This window comes from Monoraphidium neglectum (genome assembly GCF_000611645.1).
Source record: "Monoraphidium neglectum strain SAG 48.87 unplaced genomic scaffold scaffold00353, whole genome shotgun sequence".
NCBI classification, from domain to species: domain Eukaryota; kingdom Viridiplantae; phylum Chlorophyta; class Chlorophyceae; order Sphaeropleales; family Selenastraceae; genus Monoraphidium; species Monoraphidium neglectum.
The window spans coordinates 1-11,870 of NW_014013275.1; the positions used below are offsets into that span (position 1 = coordinate 1).

Here is an 11,870-nt window from a genome sequence, read left to right on the forward strand (position 1 = left end):
GGGAGCGGCGGGAGCGGCTGGAGCCCCGAGGGCAGCAGCGTGGCAGCGGCCTGGGTGCTGCCGAACCCTTCAAATAAGAGCCATTGCGGCGACATAGACCTGGTCCTTGGCATGTAGCAGAGCTGGGATGGGTTCGCGCCATCTCCAACGCAACGCGCAACCCCTCATCCCGCCTGGGGGACATGCACAGCAGCACGCACGAACCCACCTTCACACCTGCCCAAAAACACACACACACACACACACACACACACACACATGCACACCTACACGCACACATACACGCACACTTACACACACACACACACACACAGCACAGCAATGCAGCAGCACCCCGAGCTGCGCACGCGCACGCGCACACACACACAGACACAGACACACACACACGCACACACACACACACACACACACACACACTCACACACGCATGCACACGTGCACACCTGCCCTCTATGTAATCCACTCCCGCCCCCTTGAGCAGGTTGACGTACACGCCGTTGAGTCGCTGGATCTCCTTGGACTGCAGGGGTCAATCATCATGGCGGGTGCGGGTCCAACCGAGTGAGCGCACGGTGTGGAGTGGCGTAAGAAGGAAGCGAAAAGGGCCGCACGCGGCGGCCGCATCGCACGTCGCGACAGGCGCACGGCTGGGCGGGCTCGAGCTGCGAGCGCGGCGTGGCGTCTGGACGGGCGCAAACTGCGGCGCCTCCCGCCTTGGCCCGCCGCCAGGATGGTGGAGCTGTGTCTGACGCATGCCTAAAGGAATACTCCGCTGCATCTGTAGCCACCCAAGGCAGCGCGGCCTCCTGTTTGCACCCGGCCCCTGCCCCCCCTGCCAGGAGGTGAAAATGCACAAACAAGGCGCCCCTTGGGCGTCCGCTCCCGCACCTTGGACGCGATGAGCTTCTTCCAGTCGTGGGGCGGCCGCGCCGCCGTCCAGCCGAAGCCCACTGCGCGGGCGGGGGTCGGCGGCGCCACGGGGTCAGGTGAGCCCTCGTAAACGCTCATCAATGACGAGCCTCGCCAATGATTGCGATGCGACGGGCGTCACGGCACCACACAAAGTTACACAACGTCCTCACCCCCATCCCCCTCGTGTCCCTTTGACCTCGCGCGCGCGCGCGCGCGCACACACACACACACACACACACACACTGGAGCCACCGGCGCCTGCAGGCGCAACAGCACCTGGCATGCGGCCTCCTCTCAACCCCTTGCGCTGGAATTTCACAAGAACTCCTGGAAACTGATAACCCCACAGGCATCGGGAGTGCCCAGACCACTGCAGACACTGCAAAGAGGTGTCAGCTCTGTGCACAGGCCAGGCTCACCTGCGTCGTCAAACTCGTCCCTGAACGCCGACGCGTAAACCAGCAGCTTCTTAGGCACGCACCCGCGGATCACGCATGTGCCGCCGGCGCCTGGTGCATCAGAGCGACCCCGCGGGCGGCCGCGGGAGTGGGGATTTCGGGGGAGGGCGGGACGTCGAGCACAGCGGGGGGGTGCTTTGCGTGCATGGCTGGGGCGAGAGCGGCGGCTGAGCTCGCTGGTAGCTTGGGTGTGGTGCCGCCGCCTGCACACTCAACCCAAGAACGGAGACAAACACAAGTGAAGCCATAATCAATGCCACTGCTGGGCGCCTTGTGGCTGGGTCGAGAGCGGAGCTCGTTACGCGACCCCACGCAGCGTCGCCACTCCTGAGCCCTTCGCTCTCGTGCTGGTTGAGGTGCGCGTGCGCGCCGCTTGCTTGCGTCCATCTTGCCCGCACCTCCAATAGACTCAGACGAGACAAAGCCAAACGGCAGCTCAACGCAGGCCACCTTGGCATTGTAGTACTGCGCAGCAAAGCGGCTCGCGCGGGTCCCGCCGCTGCCTGCGCCCAGCGTAACCAGATCGTACTCTTCCGCCATCGCAGCTGCGAATGCAAGGCTCCTGCTGGGTTCGAGATATACGGCTGGACGCGCAACTGAGGCGGGCCAACAGTGACGAGCGAACTGCGGGGCTGCAATCCACAAGCTGCGCGCGGCTATCATGCAATGAAGAGATGAGCGCGGTCAAATGCTACAGTGTATATGTGAGTGATTTGATGTTGCTGAACAGTGATCCTAAAGAAGTCTCATGTGATCTGTGAAGTAGATCTCGTCAAGGTGTCGTCAAGTGGTCGTGGCAGGGCTCTCTGCAGGCCTGTGCCCAGGAGAAAATGCTGCACAACTTGCAAATACGGTACATAACGTGCACGAGGTACAGGGGCGTTGCCACATGCTGCTTATCATAACCGTTGGAATGTATGCGACTGGCCAACATGATGGAGGATTGCCCACTGGCCCACCGCATGTGGCGTCTCATCGCCCACAAATTCCTTTCAGCGCCGTGGCCACCACTCTGCATCTTGAATGAACCAGTGGCATTGACAAGGTGCTCATCCCCTTGCAAGTTGCGCACACAGCGTTCATGTGTGGAACAGGTGGTTGGCAGCCTCCACGCACACTGCAAAAAAAATGTGCATGGGGCAGCAGCGGCCTGTGCGCACACAAATGGATGCCTTTTTCATGATCTTTGCGCAAAGTTACAGGAGACAGATGGCATGTAAGCAGGAGACCCGGCTCAAAGGTGGGCAGGGCGCTGCACAGCACAGTCGTGGTCATTCCACAGTGCATGACGAAGCAAGGGCTACACAAGTGTCGGTGTAGAAAGCGTTACATTCTTGCGGCAGCGGCGTCGTCAAGGTTGCTGTCAAACTGTCGCGGCTCAGACAGTACTCGAACCAACAATGCTTTGTTCAGGCGTCACCATCAGCATCAAGTGAACTCATCGAAGCTTCATTTGTCTCAACACAGTGACTGCATGAGCCAGTGCAATATGTGAAGATACTGTTGTCATATGTCGGCGCGCAGCATTGCTGACACAGGGCGTCGGTCACCCAGTTGTTGCCATGCTGTGCGGTCCTGTTGCGGCCCCTGCAATGATGCGCCCACAATGGAAGGGGGGCTGTTGTGGCGGCCCCTGCAATTACGCGCCCGCGCCGCCCTGCGTGAACTGCTGCCCAAACCGGAAAGGTCTCATGGCCCCTGCGGGCCCGCCCTGTAAGCCGTCTTGGGGCGGCGCCATGAGGGCGCCTTGCTGGCCGCTGGGCAGGCCGCCCTGCTGCTGGCCGCTGACAGGACGCTGCCACGGCCCCATGGGCGGGCCCTGCATCCTGCCCCTCAGCGGGCCTCCTGCAAGCGCTCCGCCTGTCATGTTCTGCGCGCCCGGCAGCTGACCCACCTGCCAACGCTGCATCGCCCACTGACCCTGCAACGGGCCGCCCTGTTGGCCGGCAAAGGGTCCATCTGTCTGGTTGCTGGCTCTGGGCAGTGGCCCCATCTGCCCGCCGGGCGGTCCGTCCCGGCCGCCTGGCGGCCATCGCTGCTGGCCCATGGGCCCCATGGGCGGAGGCCCTTGCCATTGACCGCCCAGAGGACCTTGCCACTGGTTGCCTTGCTGATCGGGCTGCTGACTCATGACGGGCCCCTGCCACTGGCCGCCCACAGGGCCTTGCCAAGGGCCCTGGGGAAGGCTCTGCCCTTGGACCCAGTTTAGAGGGCCTGTCAGCTGGCCGCCAGGCGGCCCGGCTGTCTGATTGCCGCCTGGCCCAACCTGCCAGCGCTGCATGACCCATACGCCCCGCCACGGACGAGCTGGCACGCCCTGCGTAGGGCCGCCTTGCTGACTTGGCGGGCCCTGCCACGGGCCGCCCTGGGGCCCGGCCGTCTGATTGCCCATGGCCTTTGGCTGCGGCCCTTGCGACTGCGGCCGCTGCTGCTGCCGCGCTTGCGGGGATTGCATGCGGGTCCCATTTGAAACGCCACCCGGCAACTGCAGTAGGCGGCGGGTGGAGGGGCGCATGGCTTCTTCTTCCCTGGTGACGCCTGGCGTGAAAACAACGATGAGGACCACCAGCGCCGCGACCAGCAACGTGGCAGACGCACGAAGGGTCGCCATCTCCTTGGTTTCGATGCCGCCGAGGAGCCTCCTGAAACAACTAGATTGATGAGCGCAGACGTGTCGTCAGAGATGGGCGTGCAGAGTGGCCGGGCCCGGATGACGCTCCTCGCGATCGCACAAACCTTCAATAGACCTGAAGTCAGGCTTGTTTCTTATATTGCACTTTCGCTGCCAAACGGCCGTGTGTCACCCGTTGCGAAACTGCGAACTGCGTGTACGCGTGTCAACTCAGGGCAGTATACTCGTGTAGACTCACGATCAACGCACACTGCGGAGGAGTCGAAATGGATGTGGACTGATTCATGCCGTGATGCGCGGCGGCAGGTGGACCTGCACCGCCTAGCTTCAGATGACGCCAAAGACGCAGTTCTTTGCTTGACCAGCTTCTGGCAACGTGCTTGACCAGCTTCTGGCAACACGCATGCACGTGGTGTTGAAACAAGTTGTCAGATCATGCATAGGAGGCGGTAGACTGTGCGCTGCAGCGCCAAGAGTTGCCATGAGGGTTGTAATCTCGGTGCTGGGAGCCGGGGTCAATCATGCGTGGCCAAGCAGCACAACTTCTGATGTATGGCAGAATGCGCCATAGCTGTGAGACTCCCGTGTTAAGAAAAGCGCATCTATGTGCCTGATTTTGGACAGTGACACATTTTCAGCTGCTCGCGCTGCAGGCCAGGGTGGTGTGCGCCTGCAAGCACCTCGAGCCATCATGGGGCCACTCAATGCACAGATCAGCATTCCAAGCACAATGCGTTGCGGTGGCGTAGTGTTACATTGGCCCTGTCATTAGCGGGTTTCGAGTCGTGCTTGTGCATGCCTGGCCTGACCCCGCAGGTGCGAGGGCATCACGTATAAACAAACAGGCAAGCAGGTAAGCAGAGAACCCTCCTCTTGGTTGATTGCTGGAGGCATCCACCTGCAAGCCAGGACACTGCCCTCAGGGAAAGAACATGGGTGAGCAGGCATGAGCAGCCAACATGGGTACAGTGGCAAACATGGCAAAATGACAGGGGGCTGGCTTGTGGCCAGCCACAACATAGGAGGGGTTTGCGCACGCAGCACACATGCACATGGGAAAAATGAGGGGCCCTGCACGTTTTGACGGCAGCCCGGCCGGTCATGGCAGCTGCAGCAGCTGTAGCGAACACATCAAGCAGGCAGCTGCTTCGCTTCTCAGGGCGCTCGTATGAGGCGGCCCACGCGGGCGGCCCCCATTGACTGCCGCCCGGGCTGCAGATCCGCGACCCCCGACCGCACAGGTCACGGAAATCGGCCCACTGGCCGTCATCGCTGCTGCTGACTCTCAGTCCAGCTCACTCCAGAGACCGCTCCAGCTCGACCTGCATCTCCATGGCGCGCAGCTTCCACCCCACCACCATCAGCCAGAACAGCAGCTTCCGCATCTCCACCGCGTCCGTCTCGCTCGCCGCGCGCCGCAGTGCGTCGCGGTCCGCGCCGCCGTTGATGCCCAGCAGCCGCTCCACAAACGCGTCCATCGCGGCGGCGGTCTCGGGGGTCGCGCACGACGTGAGGTCCCCGACCGTGGACGGCTCCAAGGCGCGGATGAACTCAAGGAGGTCGTTCCTATCCTCGTGCGGCCGCACGGCCAGCGCGCCCTGCTGCTGCCCTGCGCCCGCATCAGAGTACAGCTGCGGCAGCGGCCGCGCGTCACCCGCGGCAGCGGCAGCGGCGGCAGGCTGCTGCGGCTGCTGCGGGGCGTCGAGGCCCCAGGCGGCGGCGGGCGGGAGGCGCGGCTGCTTGGGCGGGCGCGGGGCGGCGGCGGCGGCGGCGGAGGCGGCGGCGCCGCGCAAACGCGCCACTTCAGCCTCCAGCAGCTCTATGTACTCCACAGCCGCCATCGTCTCGACGCCGTTCTCCTTGTGCCACAGCAGCACGTCCCCCTGAAGCAAGGGCCGCCCGCCGCGGCGGCACAGGTCAGAACCAAGCATGCGAATGAGCGAGCATCTAGGCTGGACAGCCGGGCGGGCAGAGAGCTTGGATACGCCGGCAGCGGCTGCTGGCCAAGCGCCGCCGCTGCGCGCCACCATGGCAGCAAGCGACCCCCCGCCCCTGCCAGGCAAACCCGTATGCGCACGCCAAGCCAAGACGTGCCCGCGCCGAGCCCACCTGCACGCGCGACTTCTGGACACCCGGGGCATATTGCTTGCCAAGCACGCCGCCGCCGGCCCCCAGAGCCCCGCCCCCCGCGCCCGCGGCCTGCTGCTGCCGCATCTGCTGCTGCTGGGGCTGCTGCTGCAGCTGCTGCGCCGCGCCCGCGCCCGCGCCGCCGCTGGCGCCGCCGCCCTGGATGCCGAGGGCGCTGCGCAGGCGGAAGCGCTCCTCTGCGCTCTTGAACATGTAGCCTGTCAGCATGACAGTGTTCATGAGCATGGCCAGGTTCATGGCCTCTGTGGAGATTGTGACTGTAAAAAACTGCGTTGCGGTTCGGGGTCGGCGGGGTGGTGGTGGGTTGAGCGGGTGACCATGGCTGACGATTGGCTCCTGATAACGAAGGGCCGCTTGGCAGCTCAGCTGCTAGAGAGGTGATACCCCGGCTGCGGCGCGAGGCGGCGCTGGGCGGAGCGCGCCGCGTGCGGTCGGGCGTCCTTACGGCCGGCAGGAAAACATTGGCTGAGGTTTGTGCGTGCACCTTGCACGGCCGCCGCTGGTGCGCGGACCACGGGCGGCGTACGCAGTGCCCGCCCGCTTATTTCCTGCTATGTGGTGCGACTGGCGCTGATACTCTTCCCTGCCCCACCTGGGGCGTGGCTGTGATGGTTCCGAGCATGTTCGAAATCGTCTGCCGCATCGCGCCAACCACCACCGGCGACTCTTTGATCAGAAACTCCTCCAGCACCGACGCCGGCTCAACCTCGCGCACATACTGCAACATACGCCGCCGCCGCTCAGCGCTCTGCAAGCACGGGAGGGAAGGGTTAGCGCGCATCGATGCAGGCGTGACAGTGGCGGGCGTATCGGTGGCAAGCGCAGCAGTGCACCGACGAGTCCACGAACGTCAGGGCAAGGCTATCAGTCTGCAGCGTCACAGCATGGATGTGCAGCGCAATCCTCACCTTTACAGCAGCCTCTGCATCCGAGTCTCTGAGAGCATGCACCCGCTGCGCTGCTCTCCGACCCCTCAAAAGCTTGCGTGAGGGCAGCTGCGCATCTCCCGTGCTCCTGCACGTTTGCCTGCTGAATGATGTCCTATCCAGGCGCAGCATCGTGCGCCAGCTGCACCGTACGGATATAATGGGCAAGGCTCGCCTTCGTTCACCACATGCGGGTGGACATGAAGATGTGAATGATACCAGTGGCCATGACCACGCGGCGAACACTTGTGGAGCGCGCAAGCAAAACCTTAGAAGCGGGCCAGCATTGAACACTGTGGACGGAAGCGGGCCGGGCGTCTGCTTGCTTGGCAGGTCTTTGAGCCCGAACACGTCGTCAAGGATAGTTCAACAGTGACAACAGACACATGGTACGCAGTGAGGCTCTAGCGCTTGAGAATCGCAGGCCTGAGACGGGCAGTCCAGCGTGATGACAACCCAGCTGCTGACTACTGTAGTCCGCCACGATTACCTCAGCAGGCAGTAAGAACGTCTGCAGCAGCGCATGCTTGCGATGTAACAAATGCTCTCCAATCCACAAGCGCGCACAGCATGTTGTGTGAACACATGAAAGCGAACAGGCCTTTGGCGGCCCAACATATGAGGCACACGCGTGCACGCGTGCGTGCACTCTGCAGGCGGCGAACTGTATGGCGCCATGATGATGCGTGCAGGGGTTGAAGCAGCCGGGCTGTACGATCACGGCGCGGCAGGCGCCTGCGCACCGGGTAACGGCGCACCACCTGCCTCGGGCGCACCAGGTGCAGCACCTGGCGTTGCCCCTGGCACAGTCGCCCCGCCGCCCGGGGCAGCAGCCCCGCCGGCGGCTGCCGGCGCCGGTGGAGGCGTGGCAGCAGCAGGCGGCGGCGTCGCCGACGCTGAGGCGTTAGGGGCGGTGCCGCCAGCGCCGGCAACGACAGCAGGGCCAGGCCCCCCAGCATGGACGCGGTGGCCATCGGCACAGACGACTTCTGAAGGCTCCACAAAGCCCGGGATGCAGCGCGCCGCCGCACCGCCGATCGCAGGCGCGACGCGGGTGGCGCCGTTGGGCTCGGCGCTGCACAGGAGGAGAAGCATGCTGGGGACGCAGCCCGACGCGCTGATCTGCAAATAGGGTGGATGTTGAGTTTTTGCATGGGCTGGGGAGTGTGCGTTGGTGGATTTTGCAGGTGTGCTGCTTGACACCGGCCAGGTTGGGGTGCAGGGTGGGTGTGAATTATATGATATGGAGCAGACGGATGAGGGGGAGGGGTGGAGGTGGGCCGACTGGCCCCACACTAAGGCATTGGTAATCAAGCCTCTGTGTTGGCGTCATGGTGACTGGGGTAGGTGGGAGACGAAGCGAAAGGTCTCACACCACCTGGCCCCATTGCAACAGTGGGCTAAACTGGCAGGCTGGCTCGTGACAGCTGGGACAACCAGGAGCAACACAAGGTTGTCGCTAGCCGCTTCCACTGCACGTACAAGCTGGGCAGTGCGCCTGCGCACCCGCTGCGCACCCTCCACGCGCAGCAGCACAAGCAAGTGCAGGTTGGCGGGAAGGGGCCTCACCCCTTGGAGCAGTGTGGAGCAGTCTGTGGAGCAGCAGCCGTTCTTGACCAGCAGCGAACCATCAAACAGGCAGGTCGTTAGCCTGAGCGCCTGGGCAGTGCAGCTCGCATTGCCTGTGGTGTTGCCGCCGATATCGGCGCCGACGCTGACGAGAGGGGCAAACGTTCCGATGACATCACCCTCTGCAGAGCAGTCAAATGTGTGTGGTGATGCAGGCCAGCAGGGCGCGCCACGAAGAGGTGGGGCGGAAACGGCTTGCCTATTGGTGTCACAAGATGCGGCAGCAGAGCAGCACGCAGGGGGACGCCACTGCACTAGAGGGGAACAGCAGCCATGCCTGATATTGAGGCGGCCTGCTGCTGCCGCAGCATGGACAGCGGCGGCGCGCAGTCACACACGGCAACAGGCACCTGTGAGTTCGTCTGGTGAAAATCGATTCACTGGTATAGGGCAGTCTGCAAGACAAGCGTTGGGCATGCATAGCACTGTGAGTTCGCAGGCCCAAGCAAGATAAACAGCAGCAGGGGCCAAAGACACTTCACTGAAGCACAGCAGCTGGCAAGCAAAGGCAAAAGCAGGCGCCGGTCATGTCTCGACCACATTCACCTCTGCCACTGCTCACCAGATGTGATGTTGGACACTATCAGAGCAGGGTTGTACTGTGCGTGCTGGCAGGTTGCGAGCGGCAAGAGCGCCGCACAGCAGAGGGCTATGCAGGCGGCAGTGCCTGTGGAACAGTGAGAAGATAGGCGCATGGCGGCCAGGGCCGATGGGTTCCTTACAGGAACGATTTCAACGGAATGAAGGCGGAGGCAACACGCACACGCAGTCTGCGTGAAGCTTTGATCTGCTTCACGGGCTACGAGCTCAGCTACCCGTCGTTTGCTGCACGAGGAACTGATAATTGTCGAGCGGCCCAGCCAGATGCATATGGTCCAAGCCTCGAAAGGGCATTTGACTCGTTGTTTGTTTTCCTGATGACAACGGCACGTCACAACTGACACACCGACAAGCATGCAGGCCGAGGTTTTACAGTCGGGTGTGTTCAGGGCGTTGAAACAGTGGATAGAGCAAGCAGGCCCCCGTTTCCAAGTTGCCAGTGACAAGTTTTGATATCAGCTCACACAAACGCAGCTGCTGCCGCTAGCGCTGCAACAGTCGTGGCTGCCACGGCCGCCACCATTGGACGCCCGCCTTGCACATGTGCAGCGCTTGTTGCAGGCGTCGTTGAGGTTGTCGCAGCTGCAGGCGCCCGATCTGCCTGAGAGTTGACGCCGATTTCCTGCACATGGTGGGAGTGTGGAAGCGGAGGATTTTAGGTAACGTGACAGTTGAACCTGAAATTGACTTCCTTGTGCGAACTCCGTATGGGGTGTGTGCTTGAAGGGTGGGGTAGGTCGTCCATCAGTTGATGCAGGAAAATCGATTGACAAAAGCAGCACAGCAAATTCAAGAGCTGGCAGGCACAAGCAGAGTACTGATTGCCAGCAGAGCTTTGGCCAACATCTGCTGGCTTCACCCCTTTTCCACCCTTGATGAGTCGCGCCGCACCTCAGGCGAGGCAACAATCAGCCCGCTGGCAGCAGCCTGCACGGGTGACGGCACCGGCACGGGCCCCATGCCCTCGCTGCCAGTGCCGCCGGCTTCGACGGCCGTCGCCATAGCGACGTCTTGCGGCAGGTCCCCTGGTTTCACGGGGTTGCCCGTGGGCACCGGCGGCCGGAGGAGGGGCGCCTCAAGAGACGTGTTCGCCACAAACGGCTCCGTAGTGGCGTTCAGGCCAGCCGGCTCGGCAGCGGTGATGTTGGGCTGTGGCGTCGCCGCAATTGGTGGCCCCAGGATGCGGATGCGGGCCAGGTCCTCTGCTGACAGCGCCGGCTTGGGAGATGGCGGCAGCGGCGACGGCTTCTTGGGCGACCCCGCGCCGTCGCCGTTGCTGCTGCGCGGCTGCTGGCCGCTCGTGTCGCTGGCCGCCCCAGGCGCGGCCTGCAGCAGGCGCCGCCGCGTGGGGCCGCCGGTGCGGGGTTGCGACGCTGGAGGCGGTGGTGGCGCCTGGGGCATCGGCGGGGGTGGCAGGGCGGGGTTGCTGCCCTGTGAGATCTCCTCGGGGCTCTCCACGATCATGGGCTTGAAGTTTGCTGGCACTGGTGACGGCCCGATGCCCACAAACGCGGCCTCCATGGGGTTGAGGCGCGACCCGCCTCTTTGCGCAGCCGCCAGCGCGGCGCTGGCCTCGAAAGAGAAATCGTCCGCCCCGGCGGGCGCGCAGCAGGCCGGCGGCGGGCGGCTCTGGCTGCGCCGTGGGGGCCCCTCGGGCGCGGGTGGCTGGACGACCAGAATGGGCTCTGGGGTGGGCGGCGCGGCGGAGGGTGCCAGCAGGCGGCTGCTGATGACGAGCAACTCCGTGAAGTTGTGGTCGGCGCCGAGGCCTCGGGGCTCACGCTGACCGGGTGCGGCACCATTTTCTGCCTGTGCGACGGCCTGCACAGCAAAGCAGGGCGGTGTCGGCATAAGCAAGCACGGCCTGGTGGGTTGCGCCAGGTACGCCGCCGCAAATTGAACCTCGGAGGCCAGCACACAACGATGTGCGCTGGCTCGCACGGCTTCTGTATCCTGAGCGCTAATTGATGCCGCCGCCAACAGGCACATGAATTATGTTAAACCTCCTCACCCGCAGCAGAGTCACGCCCAGCAGCATGAGGGTCCAAGCCCTCCCACTGCACGTCCAGGACGAGCTGCTGTTGCCATGACGCATGGCCTCAGGTGCGCTGCAAAACGTCGGGATAACCTGATCACCTACTTACAGCAGAAATTTCGCCAAGCGCAATACCGTACTGCTGAAATCCAATCATTCCCTGTGCGAGGCGTTGAAAACCTCGGCGTGAGATCGATTGCATCCGATTTGTCGAAGAAGCTCTGGAACAGATGCTATGCATGGGGACTGATGACTAGAACATGAATCTTATTGCGATCATGCATGGGCTGAGGCAGGCCGCTGCAGTTGTGTGCTGCACAGCAGGCCTTGCGCTTCTGCTTTTTCCCTGCACGGAGGGCATCCTCAAGCTATAGAATGAGGAGACGTTGTCGAGGCAACTGAAAATTGCAGTGCAATAAACTATGAAGGCCAGTTGAGATTGTGGAGCACTTTGCCTTGGGTGGCTTGTGCTGGTGTGTCGCTCGAAGACTTTCCTCCCAGTGGATGGGGGGTCCAATCTGGTCAGTTAA

The 11,870-nt window shown here is 63.1% G+C and overlaps 4 protein-coding genes across 4 annotated transcripts; all 4 read right to left on the reverse strand.

Annotated features, from left to right (window-relative positions):
• Positions 1-435: 435 nt before the first annotated feature.
• MNEG_2950 (glutathione reductase (NADPH)) lies at positions 436-1,910 on the reverse strand (the record flags this gene model as incomplete). The annotated part of the gene is made up of 4 exons (XM_014048566.1): positions 436-520; positions 889-950; positions 1,332-1,421; positions 1,769-1,910. Coding segments are annotated over 4 exons (379 nt in total), but the record flags the coding sequence as incomplete, so codon positions are not given.
• Positions 1,911-3,009: 1,099 nt separating this feature from the next.
• Positions 3,010-3,426, reverse strand: MNEG_2951 (hypothetical protein; the record flags this gene model as incomplete). The annotated part of the gene is made up of 1 exon (XM_014048567.1): positions 3,010-3,426. The coding sequence occupies one exon, from the start codon at positions 3,424-3,426 to the stop codon at positions 3,010-3,012; it is 417 nt and encodes a 138-aa protein (XP_013904021.1).
• Positions 3,427-5,297: 1,871 nt separating this feature from the next.
• MNEG_2952 (hypothetical protein) lies at positions 5,298-6,387 on the reverse strand (the record flags this gene model as incomplete). The annotated part of the gene is made up of 2 exons (XM_014048568.1): positions 5,298-5,885; positions 6,112-6,387. The coding sequence occupies 2 exons, from the start codon at positions 6,385-6,387 to the stop codon at positions 5,298-5,300; spliced, it is 864 nt and encodes a 287-aa protein (XP_013904022.1).
• A 3,773-nt stretch (positions 6,388-10,160) lies between these two features.
• Positions 10,161-11,400, reverse strand: MNEG_2953 (hypothetical protein; the record flags this gene model as incomplete). The annotated part of the gene is made up of 2 exons (XM_014048569.1): positions 10,161-11,126; positions 11,317-11,400. The coding sequence occupies 2 exons, from the start codon at positions 11,398-11,400 to the stop codon at positions 10,161-10,163; spliced, it is 1,050 nt and encodes a 349-aa protein (XP_013904023.1).
• Positions 11,401-11,870: the final 470 nt, after the last annotated feature.